This window comes from Homarus americanus, unplaced genomic scaffold (genome assembly GCF_018991925.1).
Source record: "Homarus americanus isolate GMGI-L3 unplaced genomic scaffold, GMGI_Hamer_2.0 scaffold25483, whole genome shotgun sequence".
Classification (NCBI taxonomy): domain Eukaryota; kingdom Metazoa; phylum Arthropoda; class Malacostraca; order Decapoda; family Nephropidae; genus Homarus; species Homarus americanus.
This window is the reverse complement of record NW_024726235.1, coordinates 4,134,286-4,153,326: the sequence shown is the minus strand read 5'-3', so window position 1 is coordinate 4,153,326 and position 19,041 is coordinate 4,134,286. Positions and strand designations below refer to the sequence as shown.

Sequence of the window (19,041 nt, the reverse complement as noted above, 5' to 3'; positions counted from 1 at the left end):
ACTCTAAGATTGAGAGAAAACGGAGGACTCAGGCATCCTGAAGCGAGAGAAAACGGACTCCTATGATGGGGGACACAAGCACTCACACATGCCACTCATACTGACAGACTTGACACTCACTTACTTGACAAGTTTTACCAACCATTAATTGTGTACATTATCTAGTGAATTTAGTCAATATTGTACAAGTACACTGCAATACAGTGGTCCCTCGGTTAACAATGGACCTAAGTGCAAACATGTACTATACAGTACATGTACTAAATGATTACGGTACTAAAATTGTTATGTCTATTGCAAATATAGCTTGTTTATACAGGTATTCAAATAAATCACTATCTTACAAGAATCCCAGCAATGTTAGTTATATTCACCCAGGTCGTTTGGGTGGCAAATTATGAGAAGAGCTTAGTCACTCTTAAGGAATGATAAATAAACACGCAGGTCTTCAGCGCCAACTGTCAAATCATATCGCCTCACCTCCCGCTCCCTCGCATGGGGGGTTTTAGGCCTTAAGTTTTTCATATAATATCTCAGACTATAGGAGAATATAATTTGCATTGCTGAAATCCTTGCAAGACAGAGATTAATTTGAATATAAATGTCATATACTTTGCTCAAGAGATAAAATTTGTTGTACATTAGTGTATATTTTATAATACTGTATAAAGTTTTTCAACTGTATTTTTAGGTAGATTTACATAAATTTCTTCATTTATTTTCATCCATTTACATGCACACACTATACTAAAAGAAACGTAAAATAAATAAATGACCTTAGTACTAATTTGATTACGGTACTAAGATTGTTATGTCTAGTGCAAATTATAGCTTGTTTATATTTAAATTAATCACCATCTTAAAAGAATCCCAGCAATGTAAATTATATTCACCCAGGTCATTTCATTGGCTTTTTATAAGAGAGAAGCTTAGTCACTTAAGAATTGATAAATAAACATGCGTTAGACCTTGGGCCGGTGCCAAATGTCCAACGTACCACCTCACCTCCTGCTCCCTCCCTCCCTCTCCCCCATCTGCCCAGCATTGCTGGAATCCTCGTAAGACAGTGAATAATTTTAATATAAACGTCATGTATTTTGCACGAGATAAAAATTAATCACCTGCACCACATTACAGTAGTGATTTAAGAGTAAGAGTGTATATGTACGTATATAGTATTACACATACACGTAAGCATAAAGACAAAGTTTATGTGATGATCGGACAACGTCCATTTCGGTTAACGTCACGTTTCCAAGAACGTATCTAGGATGTTAACTGGCGCATGACTGTATATAAGAATTGCTATACATTTAAAGACAATCCCATCATTTAAGAGATTTATATTCATTGACCGTAGCACAATAATAAAACTTTGAACAATACCTTTGAGAATGTTGTCCTCAACTTTGATTCCCCACAACTTGTCCATATCTGACTGCAGGAGTGGTTTAGATGCATCCTTGTAGAAGCAAAGTTTCCCTGTGATATTTGATGGTACTACCATCATTCTCCGGTAGACACCACGTGCTGCATACGCTCTGTCCACAGCAAAGTAATTCAAAGAATGAACACGTAAATTGATTTTGGTCTTATTATAATAAAAATAGAATGTCCTTTGGTGTATTGATAAGGAGAAGTAATAAACCACATACATATTGATCTCACTTCACATGATAATACGGATGACACAGTTACAACTGTATGGTCAAACTTCCCACCATATAGGTTTAACAAGTTATGAAACTGGTGATGCACAATATTTAAATATAATACTGAGTGTAGCATATACGAGTCTTTCTGTTCATAATAATAACAAGGGAATTACAAGCAAATAATATCTCCCATACTGCCAAATGTTGAAAATGGTTTATAATTCCTGAAATAATAATTAACAAACTAAAATACCTGTACTTTCATAAGATATAACTAACTTTAAATACTATCAGTACAGACTATAGCAGGGTTCTATGAAGTGCTGCTGTACAGTACATCTATTAATATGGCCTTCCTTAATGCCCAAACTTAGATAATCCACATCCTGTCTGGTCCATCTGCTGTGTATATTTTCACAGTTGGAAAAAAACAATTTGAGAAGAGTGTTTCTGAACTGTACATTAGTGACCTTTAGGGATAAATCCTATACAATGGATACACAAGAGTGATTCCCAGTAAAATAAAAGCCAAACCAAGACCAGTGAAATATATTCTAACGAACAATGAAACCAACACTAATATGAAAGATGTTTGAAAGTGACAATAGCTCACATACTGTATAAATTAACATTAATGATGTTTATGAATAAAAAATAAAATAGTGTTTAAGAAAAATAACACAGGTTGTCCAATATATTTACCCATTTTAAAACTTAACAAGCTTAAAAATATTTACAGACAGATCAACATTCATATGTGGAAGTTTATATGACAGGTATAATAAAAGAACCTTATTGTATCTACGAAGTTTTTTGAAGTTATTAGTCCCTAAAATGATTAAGATAATTTATGGACACCTGGTACAATAAGCTAAATTTTTTTTTTATTAAATGTCAAAGGAAAACCAAAACAGCAACCATTCTCTAATAAACTCACTTGATTTCATGTTTGAGGGCATTGAAAGTCATTGAATATTTCATTACATGTACTATAAGAAAAATTTTCTTGACCGAAGGCAAGACGTTTCTCTAATTCTACTATAAGTAAAATTTTCTTCATTGATGGTAAGGAGTTTCTCCAATTGTAACTACTGTATATGCAGTATTCTACCCACCTATAGCCTATGAATACATGTATTCTTACAAAATGGTTGATTGACCTGAGAGATACCTCCCTATATTTCTATACCCCGTCACCCATCCGCCGAGTATTTTCTTCTCACACCAACCTGTCGCATCTTACCTCTGGTGATCCATTACACGTGTCCCCTTCACCCAACTCCACAATTAATGAATTATACCCTTAAATTCATTCCATTTTCATTTTGTTTTCATTATCCTACCATCTCACTGTTTCACAAACAGGGTACTGTATTCTAAACGAAAGCAACCCTTTTTCATTCTGCATCAATACTTTTACAACGAAATTTACAACCTCAGGGAAATTATATTTGGTGAAACAAAAAATAGTTTGTATTAAACTTTCTGAACCATATCAATGAAATTACTGTACTACAATTAACTCTGGACAAAATATTTTAAATTAATTTTACATAAAACATGTGCCTATGATAATGCAAGTTTTTCTTTTCCATGAGTATAAAGCCAGGATGTAAATGATAGTTTAACATGACAGTGGCCACAGCAGGTTCTAAGGTGTTTGTATCTAAAAGATGTGCAAAAGAATGAAGGTAAGAAGAGAGAAAATTGCAAATATTTACCTAACTTTATACTGTACAGGGTGTCTCAAATTGATTACTCACTGCCTTATAGATTTTTGTGGAGATAATGTGAATATTTGCATTACAACAGCAACATTGCCCTCACTTGTTGATATGTGAGGTCTGCCACAAGTGAGGATAATGTTGCTGATTTCATACAAGCAATAATGGGATCTCAATGAATATCTGTAAGAAGTGTGTTTACATTTTGTACAGTAAAACTCTCCTAAGTCAGACTCAGTCTGAGTTGCTGATGCATATTCTGAGTTGCAACTGGCTGCGTAGTATACCACCAGTCTCTCATCAACTTCTAGATAATATGATGACATCCAGCAGTGATTAAATCATGACTAATGTACAGTACATAGTTTTAAATGGTTAAATTTAAGTTTACTGTAAGTTTACCCAGTAATGTAATTAAGTTTGGTGTAACACAGTATTGTACAAACTGTATTTTTACTTTAATGTTAGGCAATTCAGACTCGCCATAGTGCAGTACCTCTCTCAACCCACCAAGGCTCCAACAATCATATGAGAAAAGGTTAAGTACCCTGGAATGTCAAATTGTTATTATTTCTTTTAATATAGGATATACAGTATATTTCATTCTTTAGAGTTTTGGTAATTTTTTAGACAACATTTTTGATATTAGGGGCCACCAACAGAGGTTATTAACCTCTAAGTCAGACTGGCTTAATCCCCTATACTGTAATTACTTCTTGTACGTTCTTCCCTACTCATCTTGTGGTCAACAAGTAAAATCATAACTTTAACCACCAGTGGTCAACAAGTAAATTTGTCACTTTAACCATCAGACAAACCTAAAAATCACCCATTCTAATACTAAGTTCTCAAGACTTACGTCAGCTATGTCTGCCACCTCGGCTTCCTCCTCAGTCAAGAAATGGAAGCCCGACATGTTCTGGCCATTAGTCTCGGATGTCTCCATCTCGGTCTTGCCATCGGAGTCCTCCTTACCTTCTTCACTCTCGCCCTCATTCTCATTGGTCTCTTCCTCCATTTCTGGGATTAAACCCCCAAAAATTAACATTTATGTCCATGTCAATTTAACGCATTTGTGAATGCATATACAGCTACTACTCGACTTACGACCACCCGGACATATGACTGCCCCAGTCGTACCAATTTTTTTTCTTCAAATTACGTATTTTCAAGTCCCGACGTTAGAGAGAATGGGGGTGTTAAGACTGAACATTAATACAGCATTTTTTTTCACATACTAAATCCCCTTTGTTTCTTCATTTTTATATCTCTCACTGCTTTACTGACTGCAGCAACCCTCATCCTAAGTGTTACTGTCACAACCCCACAAGTAACAACTAGCTCCTCCCCGACTTACGACGGGGTTAGGGACCCAAATCCAGGTCGTAAGTCGGATATGCTTAAATAATACATAGAAAATCGAAAATGAGTGTCTCTTTTTCTTCTCAACACCACAAAACACTCACTTTTAAGCTTGCCAGCCATTTTAAAGTGAATTACAAACAAAAATTTTGTCTGTGTACTGATTTTGGGACTCGAAAATACGTAATTTTACCAAATTTTGGTACGACCGAGGGACTGAGGCAGGTCGTAAGTGCGGGTGGTCGTAAGTCAGGGAGGAGCTGTACTTATACAGGGCAAGCGAGGCAAGCGAGAAATATCCAATATATATATATACTGTATGTATATGTATATGTATATGTATATATGTATATATATGTATATGTATATGTATGTGTATATATATATATATATATATATATATATATATATATATATATATATATATATATATATATATATATATATATATATATATATATATATATATATATATATATATACATACAGTTGGTCCTCATATTACGCGGTCCCGCATTCCGCGTTTCACCGTTAACGCGGTGCCTTGCCAGAACCTAACATTCTTACATTCCGCGGTCGCGAACGCCATTACGCGGAGTGTCCGGCGCGACGCTATTTTTAGATTTTCCCCACGCGCCGCGCCACCCGCCTGCCTCTCCCTCCTCCTCCCTCCGCTTGGGCAAGCGGCGCGGTAAGGTTGCGCAGTGTGTGTCTTTGTTGAGTTATCACTGACGTCATATGACGTATCAGACCTGTGATTGGCCATGCATCCCTACCCTCCTCTGCTGCTAGCTGTAATTGGCTTAAAGTATTATGACGTGTCCACCCGGGGGAGGGAGGGAGGGAGGAAAGACGACGCTTGACCTAGCCGCGGCAGTTTCATCCTTCAAGGCCACTCCGTGTAAACTCGCATCCATTGTTCCGTAAAATGGCTTCCGCCGGACCACCACCCCCAGAGAAAAACCTTTCCTTACCTGCAAACCATAACAGATTTCTTCACCCGCAACCCACCACAGCCAGCCCAAGCCAGTGATGGTGACAGTGAAGTTGACTTTGAGGGATTTGTCAGGGAAGCCCTGACAACTGTAAGTGACAGTGATGATGATTCACCTAGTAATGGTGATTCACCTGAGGGCCAGTAATCTGCCCTCTGCCTCGGAACCAGCCTCCATCCCCGTATGCCGACCCATCTCTTCTACTACCGTAAGTGTTACACAAAATTTTTAGTTTTCTAACCTAACCTTTATTTTTCCTATGTTAACCTTTATCTTTCCTAACCTAACCTCTTCTATATTACTTGTTTTTTCATACCATCATAAAGTTAAGATAAAATTTTTACTACAACATAGTTGTGTGTCGTCAAAAAGTGGAGTTTGGGGATCGGCCTGGACTCCATTTCAATTAATCCCATATGTTATGTTGTTCACTTTACGCGTTCCTCACTTTCCGCGGGACCCTCCGGGTTACATTAACCGCGTAATATGAGGACCAACTATATATATATATATATATATATATATATATATATATATATATATATATATATATATATATATATATATATATATATATATATATATATATATATATATATATATATATATATATATATATATATATATATATATATATATATATATATATATATATACAGTGACTCGTTTAACTAACACCTCGGTTAACGTAATTTCGATTAACGAACTGCCTTCCATAAGGATCTTCAATTCGGTTAACGAAAAAAATTTCGCTTAACGAACTTCTTACGAACCGACCTCAACATGTTTTCGCTTGCACTGACCGGGCAACCAGCTTTAGTATCAGTCCGCCAATACATTAATCGGTTCTAGGGCTTAAATTCCTTACTATTTTTGTAAATATCAAGAAGTTTATACTATTCAATAATTTTAAAAGTTTAATATTCAATTTTTTAGTCATTTTAACAATTATTGAACAAAATTGAAGGTAAAGTGACTAGTTTAATGCGGGGCATCCAGCCTCTTAACACAGCAAACAGGCATTAGTCTCTCTCTGTTTTCACTGGAGGTAACATCTTGCTTGAGACTCTCTTCAACTAAACGCTTTTTTTTCTGTGTTTCCAAGCAAATTATTGGTCATTTTGAAAATTATTTTACATATTGACAATATATAGTGCAGTGCAGTGTTATTTTAAAGAAAATATTCTTTATTTACAGCTAGTTTAACTTTGAAAAATACGTGTTGCCATTGTTTGAATCCAGCATGGGGCCTAAGAGATCAAGAAAAGTGATTTCAATCCAAATAAAGCAGGAAATAATAAAAAAACACGAACAAGGTATTAAATCAAATGCGCTATGCAAAGAATATGGCATGTCGGCATCAACTGTGTCGACAATTCTTGCACAAAAAGACAAATTTAAGGAAGTGAACGTGAGAGACAAATCTACAAGAGTGTTTAAAAGTAGATCCCTAATCGTAGAAACTGAGAGGTTACTTATCATCTGGATTAGGGAAAAACAGATGAAGGGGCAGCAAAGTTTTTAATTGAATTTAAAAAACTGATGGAAGAAGAAAATTATCTTCCACAGCAAGTGTTCAATGTTGACGAAACTGGGCTGTTCTGGAAAAAGATGCCCAAAAGAACATTCATCACCAAGGATGAAGCCTCTTTACCTGGGCATAAACCCATGAAAGACCGTCTCACTCTATTGCTTGGTGCCAATGCTTCAGGGGATTTCCGACTGAAGCCTATGCTTGTCTACCACTCTGAAAACCCCAGGGTGTTCAAGCAACAGAAAGTGGTAAGAACAATGCTTGGAGTTTATTGGAAGTCCAACCGTAAGGCATGGGTGACAAGACAGTTCTTTAATGAATGGGCTGTTGATGTGTTTTGCCCCTCTGTCAAGAGCTACCTAACCACCAATAAACTTCCTTTAAAGGCTCTTCTCCTCATGGATAATGCTCCTGGTCATGACCCTGACCTTGCCAGAAATTTGGAGTATAAATTTGACTTTGTGAAAGTGTTGTTTTTGCCTCCAAACACTACATCACTCATACAGCCAATGGACCAGAATGTGATCAGCAACTTCAAGAAGTTGTACATGAAGAAAATGTTTAGGAGGTGTCATCAGGCAACTTCCATTGATCCTGAACTAACACTGAAACAGTTCTGGAAGACACAATTCAACGTCCTGGAGGCTGTAAAATTGATTGTGTCATCATGGCAAGAAGTCTCCAATAGAACCCTCAATTCTTCATGGAAAGCACTGTGGCCATCAGTAGTCCATGATTTTGAGGGATTTGAGGATGACACAGAGTTGGACCAGGAGATTGTGTCCATTGGTCAGTCATTGGGTCTTGAAGTGGAGGAGAAGGATGTGGAAGAGCTTGTGATGTCTCATGAGGAGGAACTTACTCCTAATGACTTGAAGGAACTGGATGAGATGTTACGGGTAGAGGCTGACAGTGGTGAGGAGGAAATTGAAAGTGATGACCATATGTCAGCTAAACAGTTGAAAGATGTGATTTACCACTGGGAGAAGTTCAGGGAACTGGCTTCAAAGCACCCAGAAGTGGAAAAAACTGAACTAACTTTGTGTCATGTTGAGGACTCAGTGGTCTCCTTCTTTAAACATAAGTTAATGGTGAGGAGGACAGATGCCCCACAGACCACAATTGACACTTTCTTCAGTAAAAGGCAGAGGGAACAAGATGCTAGCCCTCAGCCTTCCACTTCAAGAAGGAGAGAGGATGTTCATGGTGGAGAATCTGTCAGTCCAGAGGTTCCTGACATTTTCATGGAAGGTGACTCACCTTCCAAGAAGCAGTAAAATGCTTCTCCTCCACCTCCACTTCCTTCTCTTCTCCCTTCTCCTCCTGCACCTCCCACTTCAAATGCACATCATCACCATCATCCAGGAGCCTTCTACATACACACCTCAAAGTAAGTAAATTTTTCCGCCATTTTTGTTGAAGTTAGGAAATTTTCGGTGAGCTGGAACCAATTACCCAAAAACCCATTGAAACAATGGTTTCGGTTAACGAACATTTCGGTTAACGAACGACCTTCTGGAACGGATTGAGTTCGTTAACCGAGGGGCCACTGTATATATATATATATATATATATATATATATATATATATAATATATATATATATATATATATATATATATATATATCTTGATAAAATCACACGGGAAAAGGGAAACAACGGAGCACCTTAGCTGTTACATGTCATATGTCAAGTTAATTCTCATCCACACTAACAAATCTAGATGTCGCTGATAGCCACACAGTGAAAGACATCTCTCAATGTGGGTGAGGAAACAAAGGATGACTCACCTTCCCCCTCTGTGCTGGAGCCTTTGCGCCGGATTATATCTCCTGGCAGCACCTTCAGTCCGTACTTTTTGAACCGCCGAGAAGCTATTGTGTTCCACATCCAGCTTTGGTATGCGTGGAGATATAATGTGCGAGTGGCGCGTGGGATCTGAAAGTAAAAGTAAATGATTTTAAATGAAATAAATGCAAAGATTATACAAAAAATCAGCTTAAAATTTAACCAAATACAGTAGAGCAAAAAATTTAAGTCATAGTGACCTACTTTTTATATTGTGCTGCCATGTTCCTCAACATGTATATATTTGTAAAGTTTGAAAACTACTGCAAATATTATCATGTGTGCCTTCAACATTTGTACTAGAAATAAAGCAACAAATATCAAGGCCACATTTTCTTTCTACACTACTGAACATCGGTTAGTTTCATTATTGTCTACTACTTACAGATTTAATTAGTGTTACTGTACAAAGATGTGAAGGCACAGGAGATGGCTGTGTTGGGTACTTCAAATAGCAGCCTCTTTGATGGTGTTACAAACCTCCATACTAAGATCAAGAGAATGCAGCACTTATCTTAGGAACTTAAGGCTCAAATATTGGTTTTAACTAGTAAATGTACAGAGAGTCTTACTCGGTTTAGAGCTTCTACGAGATCATTTCCTGTTAACTGTGAGAGCCCAGTTAATAACTGGTTCTCAACTGTAGCCTCCCAGCCCTTACACAGCATCTTGAGAGCAGCCTCTGCATCCCCAGTCTCCTTCCATGTGGTGTGGCATCGGTGCAGGTCTGGGACATCATTGTCACGAGGTGCAAGGATAAGGTTCACTGCCTGTAATTAAAATATACCAAGTTACTGCCATTTATTGCCATTAAATCTTAATTCCCATTCACGCATCTTCTCATCTGGATCTGTTTTTTAATACGCCGCAAAAGGTGAAAAAGGGAAGTCTTACCCCTCGTGTGTGTGTGTGTGTGTGTGTGTTGTTTAATGTAAAAGTATGCTATCAATAAAAGATTGTTTTGAGTGGATGTTCGGTAACGTACACAAGTGAGGAGAGACAACGGAGACGGAGAGGTGGGGACATCTGAGGATATAATGAGTGACAGACTCTTAGGATACGTCTGGAAGTAATGGAAGACAGACCAAGCGGCCAAAGTGGTTGTAATGTACGGGTCTTGAAACACTACCGCAGTCTACTGTTAACCATAAACCTCAGTACTGTACACTCATCCACGTAAACACCTCCCTTATTAACTTACTGCTTCACTCAATCACTCACTTACACACTCCTACCTTCAAAAGTTTAATCTCACCAAAATCCCCTGAACCTCTACAGCAACCATATAGCTTCCAAGTCTTCAAACTCCATCACGAATTACAAAAGCACATTTCCACAGCTTGCACTCTGCGGCTGTCCATCCCACCATTCCCTTCCTTGTCGCACATGCTTAGCACTCTCACCTGTTGCCAGTTGCCTTTGAGTAATTCACAACCAATACCACGCATAAAGATGCAGTTGTTGCCAAACGGTTGTGTGCCATAGTAATTGATAAACCCTTTAGTCTTCATTGACTCAACAGCTTCAAGCACCTCCTCATCTGTTCCATCAACTTCCCTGTTGAAAAGAATACCAGAGACCATATTAGATGTTTGCTCACAGCTCCTGCTGTTCCACATAACCTGCACATCATAGTAACATCTGTCACAGAACAGCTGAGTTCTGATAACATCTGTCAGAGAACAACCAAGTTCTTTTTTTCTCTCACTTGCACACTCAACCAGCCATCACAGAAAAAACAAGCACTTACAATAGAAGACTTCAAAATATAAGAATATAGGACCAGGGATATCAAGGTCACCCAGTAAATAAAGACACCGATTTTCTTTCAATAAGCCTTGTTTCCTGTGTCAGGAACGAACAGCTTCATGAAGAGGACCAGCGGTGAAGGAAGATGATATAACAGGGAAAGAGAGGCAGGAGGAGAAAGAGGTAAAAAAAAAAAAAAAAAAAAAAAAAAAAAAAAAAAAAAAAAAAAAAAAAAAAAAAAAAAAAACAATAGTTAAGAATTTAATATTGTTCCCAAACTTTCTGTAAGTGGTCTTACAGGTATCTCCCATTAGTCAGTGACTTGTATGATAGCAAATTTTAACTTATTCCATTTTTTTTACTTTAACATAAAATCCGATGTTCAAGAGTACTCATTTAAATTTCCTGTGCACTGAAGAAGGATAGGACTGCTATAGTGCATTTTTTCTCAGCTGAGAAAAGATGCCCCGCCCCCTTCTCAAAACTTACAGCTGACTGGTGGTTTCAAATCTGTCCGATTTAGTCCTGAAGTACTAATGATGTTTTTCTAAATGAGTTTATTAATAATCATTGGGATGACTGTTTCTGTTGAGAAAGATATTTAGCTAAATTGTATAAAGTTACATATATTCAATATTCCAAACATAAGTATGTAGGAAGTTTATTAGAAGAATCATACATGAACTAACTGTTAAACTCAGGTAGCAAATTCACGCTTTCGGAGGATGCATTTAATTTACAGTATACTTATTTTTACCCACAATAAGGCATACTAAGACAAATTATGTATCAGTAATATTACATTATGCAAAACTTTCATTTTAAAAGATAAGAATCACACAGAAATATTTACACGGCCGTCAGCAGAGGCAGGAAAAATGACTGCGAACAACTTCATATTTCCTGCCTCTGCTGACAGCTGTGTAAATATTTCAATGTGATTCTGATCTTTTAAAATGTAAGTTTTTGCATAATGTAATATTACTGATTCGAATTTTGTCTTAGTATGCCTTATTGTGGGTAATAATAAGTATAGATTAAATGCATCCTCTGAAAGCCTGAATTTGCTCCCAGAGTTTAACATTTAATTCATGTATATAATACTTGTACTTCTGATAAACTTCCTACGTACTTATGTTTGAAATAATGAATGTATGCATCTTTGTATAATTTACCTAAATATATTTCTCGTTAGAATGATCATGAATAAACTCATTTAGAAAAATCATTACTTCGGGACGAAATCGGACAGATTTGGAACCGCCAATCAGCTGTAAGTCTTGAGAAGGGGTGGGGCATCTTCTCTCAGCTGAGAAAAATACACTAGTCACAGTCTTTCCCCTTGAGTCTGAGTCTATATCTACACTCAGCCTAGGTAACTGTTATTGGCCTAAGCAAGATTGATTGTCTGTTTTGTACAGTATTGTTACTTTTTGCAAATAAATTATTAATAAATGTTTAAAGGAAAGTATATCCACAAAATATATTGGGTACAGTAATTGTGTTTAGGGCAAAACTTTTAGTAGAATCTGGTCGATATTGGACTTGAGTCAATTTTACCCCCCAAAAGTCAAACTTGTAATTAGCAATTCTATATGTTGACAAGGTGTTTTCAACTGCATTCTTGTTAACCTATATGGGATACCTGTACATGTTAGCAGGGATCACCACAGGAAAGGAAAATAAATAATAAAATATGTTCATGGGTGGCAGCATCTGACAAGGTTTGCTACTGCAAGTAAATCATGACTACAGGGCAAAAATAAGTAAAACAGGGCAGGCATAAGCAGGTATATGTATTCATTCATAAACATAAAAGCAATGCGCACATAAAATGGTGCATCCAAAATTTCATATTTTAACCTTGAAAAAATTTAGTTACTGTATTCGGCTTAAATATTACCTGCCTTTAATAGCTATTACTCTTTCTGACAGTGTGCACCAAATTCTATCATTTGCCTAACATTGGTTTTTAGGAAGCACGAGTTTGAGGGATGTTGAAAGACAACTCCAAAACCTGAAGAACAGTACTGTACAAGCTGTCAATAAACATCTCCTTTTGGAGAGTATAACACCTCATGAAGTGCACACAAATATACAACACTCATTAAGGGTCTCTGCTCCTGCTTATTCCACCATTGTTAAGTAGTGAGCAGAAATTATGTGTTACAAAGTTTCACACGGAAATGCCAACCAGCCAATGACTATAGACCGATGTTCATATTCTTTTCTAAGTCAGTTGGAGTTTCATATGGCACTACACAATATTAATAGATCTTATGAAGCTCATCAAAGTGTCTGCAAGATGGCTGCCATGATTCTTGGCCAATGAAAAACAAACAACACTTGAATGAAGACATCAACGTCCCCAGCACATGTTCCATCAAAAGTGAACTTTTCATCCTCATTCATCACCAGGAATGAAACATGAGTTCATCATTTCATTCTCATGACGAAACAGCAAAGAATGGCTTGGACACGCTCAACACCTTCACATCCTAGGTGATTTCATGTTCCCTCAGCTGGTAATCATGACATCGGAGGCATCCATTTTTTGAGATGCTGAAGGAGTCCTGTTTGCCAATTACTGTGCAAAGTTAATTGGAAAACTTTAACAGACAATCAAGGAAAAGAGTAAAGTTGCAACATCCTGTGATATCTTACCCACCCACAAGTCTTCCCTCGTGATGGTTGTGATAGGGAAGACAAAAATTGAACAACTCCATCACCTACCTTAAACACCAGATCTTTCCCTAGTAAATTTTGTTGCTTCCTACCCTGAAGAAATGCCTTTAGGGATGGAAAGTTTCTTGTGACATTTGGGCTTGGGAATCTGGCCAAAATTTTCTGAAGAGGGAAGACTGTACCGGATTTGAAGTACCGGTATTGTTGGTCCAAGTGTGCTTCAGGTTGTGGTAATTTTATTGAAAAATAAATGAATTACTGGGATATGTACACTGTACAGTCTCTCACTCCCTGGGATATGCATGCAGTGTCAATAATCTTTTATCATGGTGGGTGAACATGCCAGACACTTTGCTGTCATCCCTGGACACCACAACACTTCTCACAATGATTTATTTTGCTGCCTCTGGAATTGAAATGGCTTAACTCTGTGGAGACCCTCTAAAATTAAAAGTGGGCCTACCTGTACATTTTTGCAAGGTCCTATGCTTTTTAAATTCACTGTTATTGTATTTGTGATGTTCAATATGTATTATTCTCATTGATCTCTTAACCCTTAAATGAAAGCCATCATCAGTGGAAGTTTCATGTTCCCTTTGTTCCATTTTTACACACATGGGAGGTTGAGCAGGGAATACTTAGCCACCAGTTAAGGTTAACATATCGCTGTAAGTTGAGCACCAATGGTTTTCTTTTTTAACTTCTTCACTACAGGGATACTACTTTTAATATTTTATTTGGGTTATGCCAGATTATTTTATTAGAGGGGAATCAATATACAAGGGATAAAGGACTGACAGTTTAGAGAAATAAAGCTCCAATATTTATTATTATTATTAACCTTGAAATAATCCTCACAATACCACTTCCAGCATTCACAGCCCCTTCCGTCTTGAACCTACTCTACTGTTCACAAACTGTACCTCCCTCCCAGACATTTTTCTCAGAGAATTAAAAAAATTGGTTTAGTAATCAGTCTAATCACTAACCAGTTAGTGGTGCTGCCAAAAACACACTACCTCATGCAAAATGATAAGAACTCCCTTAGCAGGTGTAAACATGAAGATTAACAAGATAGAAATTGAAAAACGCCATGGAACATGAAAATACTACAGTAGAGCACAGGTATGTTGGAACCTGTGAATGGTAGCAATACTGAAGTACAGTATATGTACTGTAGTAGAACACCCAGTCTAAACAAAACCAATGGAGAGAACAAATAATGAATACAGAGGCTGTAGTCAATCAGTGAAAAACAGACATTACCTTAAAACAATGCGATAGTGAGTTCCAAACTGTAGATTTAACCTCTGTGGCCTCTCACGGAAGTGGAAGTTGCCGACGTGTATTGATCGTAAGTTCTTGGTAGCCAGCCACAGTCGTTGGGGTGCCACCTGTGTATGGCAAAACACCTTAAGTACAAGCCTGGGTCATTTATTAAGGTGAGCGATAACCCAAGAAGTAATCAATCCGTAGAGCATGACATCTAGATATAAAAGTAGTATACAGTATACATGAAGAATACTTCTCACCACAAACATTACACAGTTTAGCTCCCCATGGCTTACCTCTTTAATCGCTACAAGTTGACTGGTCTTGGCCCGCTTCTCCTTAGTTCCTGCATATGTAAAACTGCTTGGTTTTACCCTAGAGAAAAATAAGGTACAGGAATTAGTGCAACCAAATACACCACCAGAATTATTAAGAAAAACACTGTTCAGAAACAGGAATAACCACAAACCAGTTTCTTAATGAGGCTTGGAAGAAAATTTGACTGCATCCATGTTTCAGTGGATTGTATTACCTGGGAGACTGTTAAACCAATCAAACAATCTTTGCCAAAAATATATACAGTCCCATCAAAACTGACTTCACCTGGGTCACATTTCCAACCCTACTAGTTTATATGTGAAGGAGAGACCCTATAGAGTTAGTACACTAAGTCCACACTGAGCGTTAATCCTTTGAACGAATCTGCACTATAAAAAGCAAGTTTTTACTACCCATTTGCCGAATAACGAAAGAATGTTCTACTGTTACAAATGGTAAGTCACCCCCCATCACCTCTATTATCACCACCTATATTATAATTTCCCCTTCCTCCCTCCCTTCCACCCACAGCATCTCACCCCGACACTCTGCCCCTCTCACTCATTCTACTAGGACTGTCATTCATGACAGTACAATATTTTACAGTATTTTGTTTATTTGTTATTCTCATTCCACAATTTAAAATTCTTGTAACGTAATATAGAAGGAATACGACGTTCATTTATACTTACACTCAACTTTGTGGGTAGACATCAGCTGTTCAGTTGTGGCTGCAGCTATTGTTACCAACAAACTGATTGATGAATATCTCCTCACCACTTACCACATCTCCTCCACCACCAGCTCCATGATCACCACCACTACCTCTATTATCACCACCACTACCTCTATTATCACCACCTAAATTTCAGTGATGGATTTGCTTTAGCCAGACCAGATTAACACGATATCCATTGCCTCCCACCCACTGCATTTCACTGACACTGCCTCAAGCTCATTCTACTGTCATTCACGATAGTACAATATTTTATTTATTTGTTATTCTCACTCCATAATTAAAAATTTACGTAACATAACAGTAAATCCAGTGAAATATGGAAGAGAGGGAGGAGACTTAAGTGCAGACGATGCTCAACTAGCAGCAGTCACTCAACACACTCACTCTCCTTAATCACACCCGTTGCCAGGCGAGTGATCGAAATATGTATAGGAGAAATACATATCATGTAGTCTAACTTGAAAACGGTGATAGGCCTTGTGATAAACAAATTATATAAACCATGCATTTATCCATGATAACATAATAAGAAACATTGTATCATTACGAGAGTGAATGAAATATTCCCACAAACAACAATTGACAATTGTTATGTTTCCCACCTCCTGGTCAACAAGCCTAAAATGCTCTTTGTTCTGTTTTGGGAATGCTTCTTAGCCCAGAACCCACAAAAGTAAGACAGTTTTAGAAAGATTATAATAAAAAGAAAGTTTTGGAAAATATTAAAGATGCCCGGGATGAAGTTTCCGACTGCAATGAATGGTGTGTGGAAAAAAATTTGGCCAGTGTGTGTTTACGGATTCCGACAATCACCAGTTGCTACAAACCAGCAGATCATGCTGTCCTCGCTCAGTCAGCTGATGCCACCACCACTACAGTCTTGTCACCTGAGGACTATGGCAGTTATCACAGTGCCTCAAGTTCAAGTTACCGTGTTCCTCTGGCCTCGGAGAGGAACAACCACTGCACCTGTTGCTTTCGACATGGATTTGGTGAGTACTGTAACAATATCTGTACCTGTATGTTTTACATGTTTTATTGTTTTTATCTACAGTATTTTGATGTGTTGGAATTATTTTGTCACAGAGCTTAGTACAGTACTGTATATTATTCTATCACAAAAGCCTAGTACAGGAACACATCTTCCCTTATTATATTAATTTATCTGGGAAAAATGGTTTCGATGAACATAATCCACCTAATGAAAGCATTTCAGTGGAACCCAACTCTTCCATTCAGTGGGGGGCTTACTGTACAGTGTCATGTTTTTATTTTAGTACCCTAAGTGATTACTGCACTTTGACATGAAATAAACAGAAACCTAAAAATCAATAGGAATATGTAATAGCCTCTGTCAACATATAGACAGTAGTACTTTGTAAATGTGGGCTATCTACATGCGTCATTTGTATAATTTACACTACCCGAATTAACTAGATAAACGGCAACTAAGCACAGCTTATCACTTCCTTCTCACGTGCTTGAGGATATTCCCATGTCCTCCCCGCACCTCTGATTTACACAGGTCATCACCAAATGCCCAGACCTCAGTGGACTTAACGCCCGTATTTCACATGCAAAAGACGTGTTAAAGGAGTTCTGTAAATTACCTCCTAACCTTTCTTGTAAAAGGGCAGTTGCCTATTGTTGGTCGATTCATCGTTAAGAACAATACAGTTGTGCATATATTTTGGTATATACAGTAAATAAAAGAGCCAGATAATGTTTCTGTGATCAATAAGTACTGTGAAACAAATACAAACAGAAATTACAAGCATAATCCAAATGAAATTATGAAGTAAGCACAAGAGTTACAAGGTATCAGCTGGAGGGAACACTGGCTAGTACAGGGTGACTAGCAGATGGGATTACCTAACATTTTACAATTAATTACAGAGATGTTACCAAGTGGAATACCAAATATCCATGCCTAGAACATGGGGTGGTAACCGGTGGGATATCAGTGCCTGGAACACAGACTGGCAGGGGTAATGATGCCCAGAATAAATATCCTGATCATTGCAAAGATAAAAGTTCTTCACAATAATCAGACTTCATTTTTAGATTCCTGTTTATTGCATGTCCTAAAATACAGCAATCACCTAGGGTAATCAAATAAAACATAATCCCATATAAAATGTATGCACATCTACAAAAATGAGAAAGGAATATATACAACAGATAAACAGATATATTAAATCTTCCCATACCTGGCTTTCCATGCAATTTGATTGATGGCTTCTACAGTCTCAACATTTTCTTTATAGAGGACAAACGTTGTGTATAGCTGATCCTTTGGCCATCCAACCTTGTCCCGCCGTACAGCGCCGGCTGGAACAAACACACAGTACATTCATTTCATCAGAATCTAGTACACCTTTTCCTGTTACACTGAAGGGAATCTTATTCATAATATCCTGGAGCTCTGCAAGTCCTGTAATAATGTACCCCATCACAAGTTACTTTACTCAGTCTTTCTCTTACTTTCATTATTTCATATTTCATCCACCGTTCTGATGTTCAATGAATCACCAAATAACTTTTCCCATCTCTAATAAATATCTTAAGCCAGGCTTATATTTCCCACACCTTTCATACTCCCTACACCAAATACCCAAAACTTTCATGACTTTCAGCTGTTCAATGGACTTCTAAGCCAAATTAGCTTAACAGGGGAAAGGCAAGTTCATCATTAAAAAAGGTAATCAATCAATCAATTTGAGTCTTCACAAATTACCTTTTCTCTTCCTAACGACAATGTACTTTCCCCCATCTGATGTCTCCCCGTAGGAAATCTCCACTCCCCGGTACTGGGCTTTGATTGCCTGGTTAATGAGGTCGATACCTGCCTCATCCGTTAAGTCTACGTTGATCCAGATCTCCGTCAGCGCAGGTAAATCTGAAAGAATACAGCGAAAACTTGATTTAAAAAAGTTTGATTTAACAGACGAACCACTTACACATATTCCACTAGAAGGAGATTTCATATATAACACACTACTCTCCCTCATACAATCCAGAAGGAAGTTTCATATTTAATGGACTAACCTTTCACATGTTGTCGGTTAATTAGAGGTTCCACTGTAGTTTTTATGACTAATGAAAAAGAGACAGCAGGAGTAAATTTTTGGGACTGCATTGAAGAGTCTCCACCCCAGC

At 37.5% G+C, this 19,041-nt stretch overlaps 1 protein-coding gene across 1 annotated transcript in view; it reads right to left on the bottom strand.

The window, feature by feature from the left end:
- LOC121865528 (pseudouridylate synthase 7 homolog) overlaps window positions 1-19,041 on the bottom strand; it is a 36,120-nt gene that overhangs the window by 3,939 nt on the left and 13,140 nt on the right. The window contains exons 5-14 of the mRNA XM_042365045.1: window positions 18,620-18,781; window positions 18,093-18,213; window positions 15,122-15,200; window positions 14,820-14,947; window positions 10,523-10,676; window positions 9,692-9,889; window positions 9,062-9,209; window positions 4,194-4,399; window positions 2,593-2,660; window positions 1,387-1,541 (exon numbers count right to left, since the gene is read on the bottom strand). Of these exons, the coding sequence (XP_042220979.1) occupies window positions 1,387-1,541; window positions 2,593-2,660; window positions 4,194-4,399; window positions 9,062-9,209; window positions 9,692-9,889; window positions 10,523-10,676; window positions 14,820-14,947; window positions 15,122-15,200; window positions 18,093-18,213; window positions 18,620-18,781 (1,419 nt within the window). The remainder of the gene's footprint in view (window positions 1-1,386; window positions 1,542-2,592; window positions 2,661-4,193; window positions 4,400-9,061; window positions 9,210-9,691; window positions 9,890-10,522; window positions 10,677-14,819; window positions 14,948-15,121; window positions 15,201-18,092; window positions 18,214-18,619; window positions 18,782-19,041) is intronic.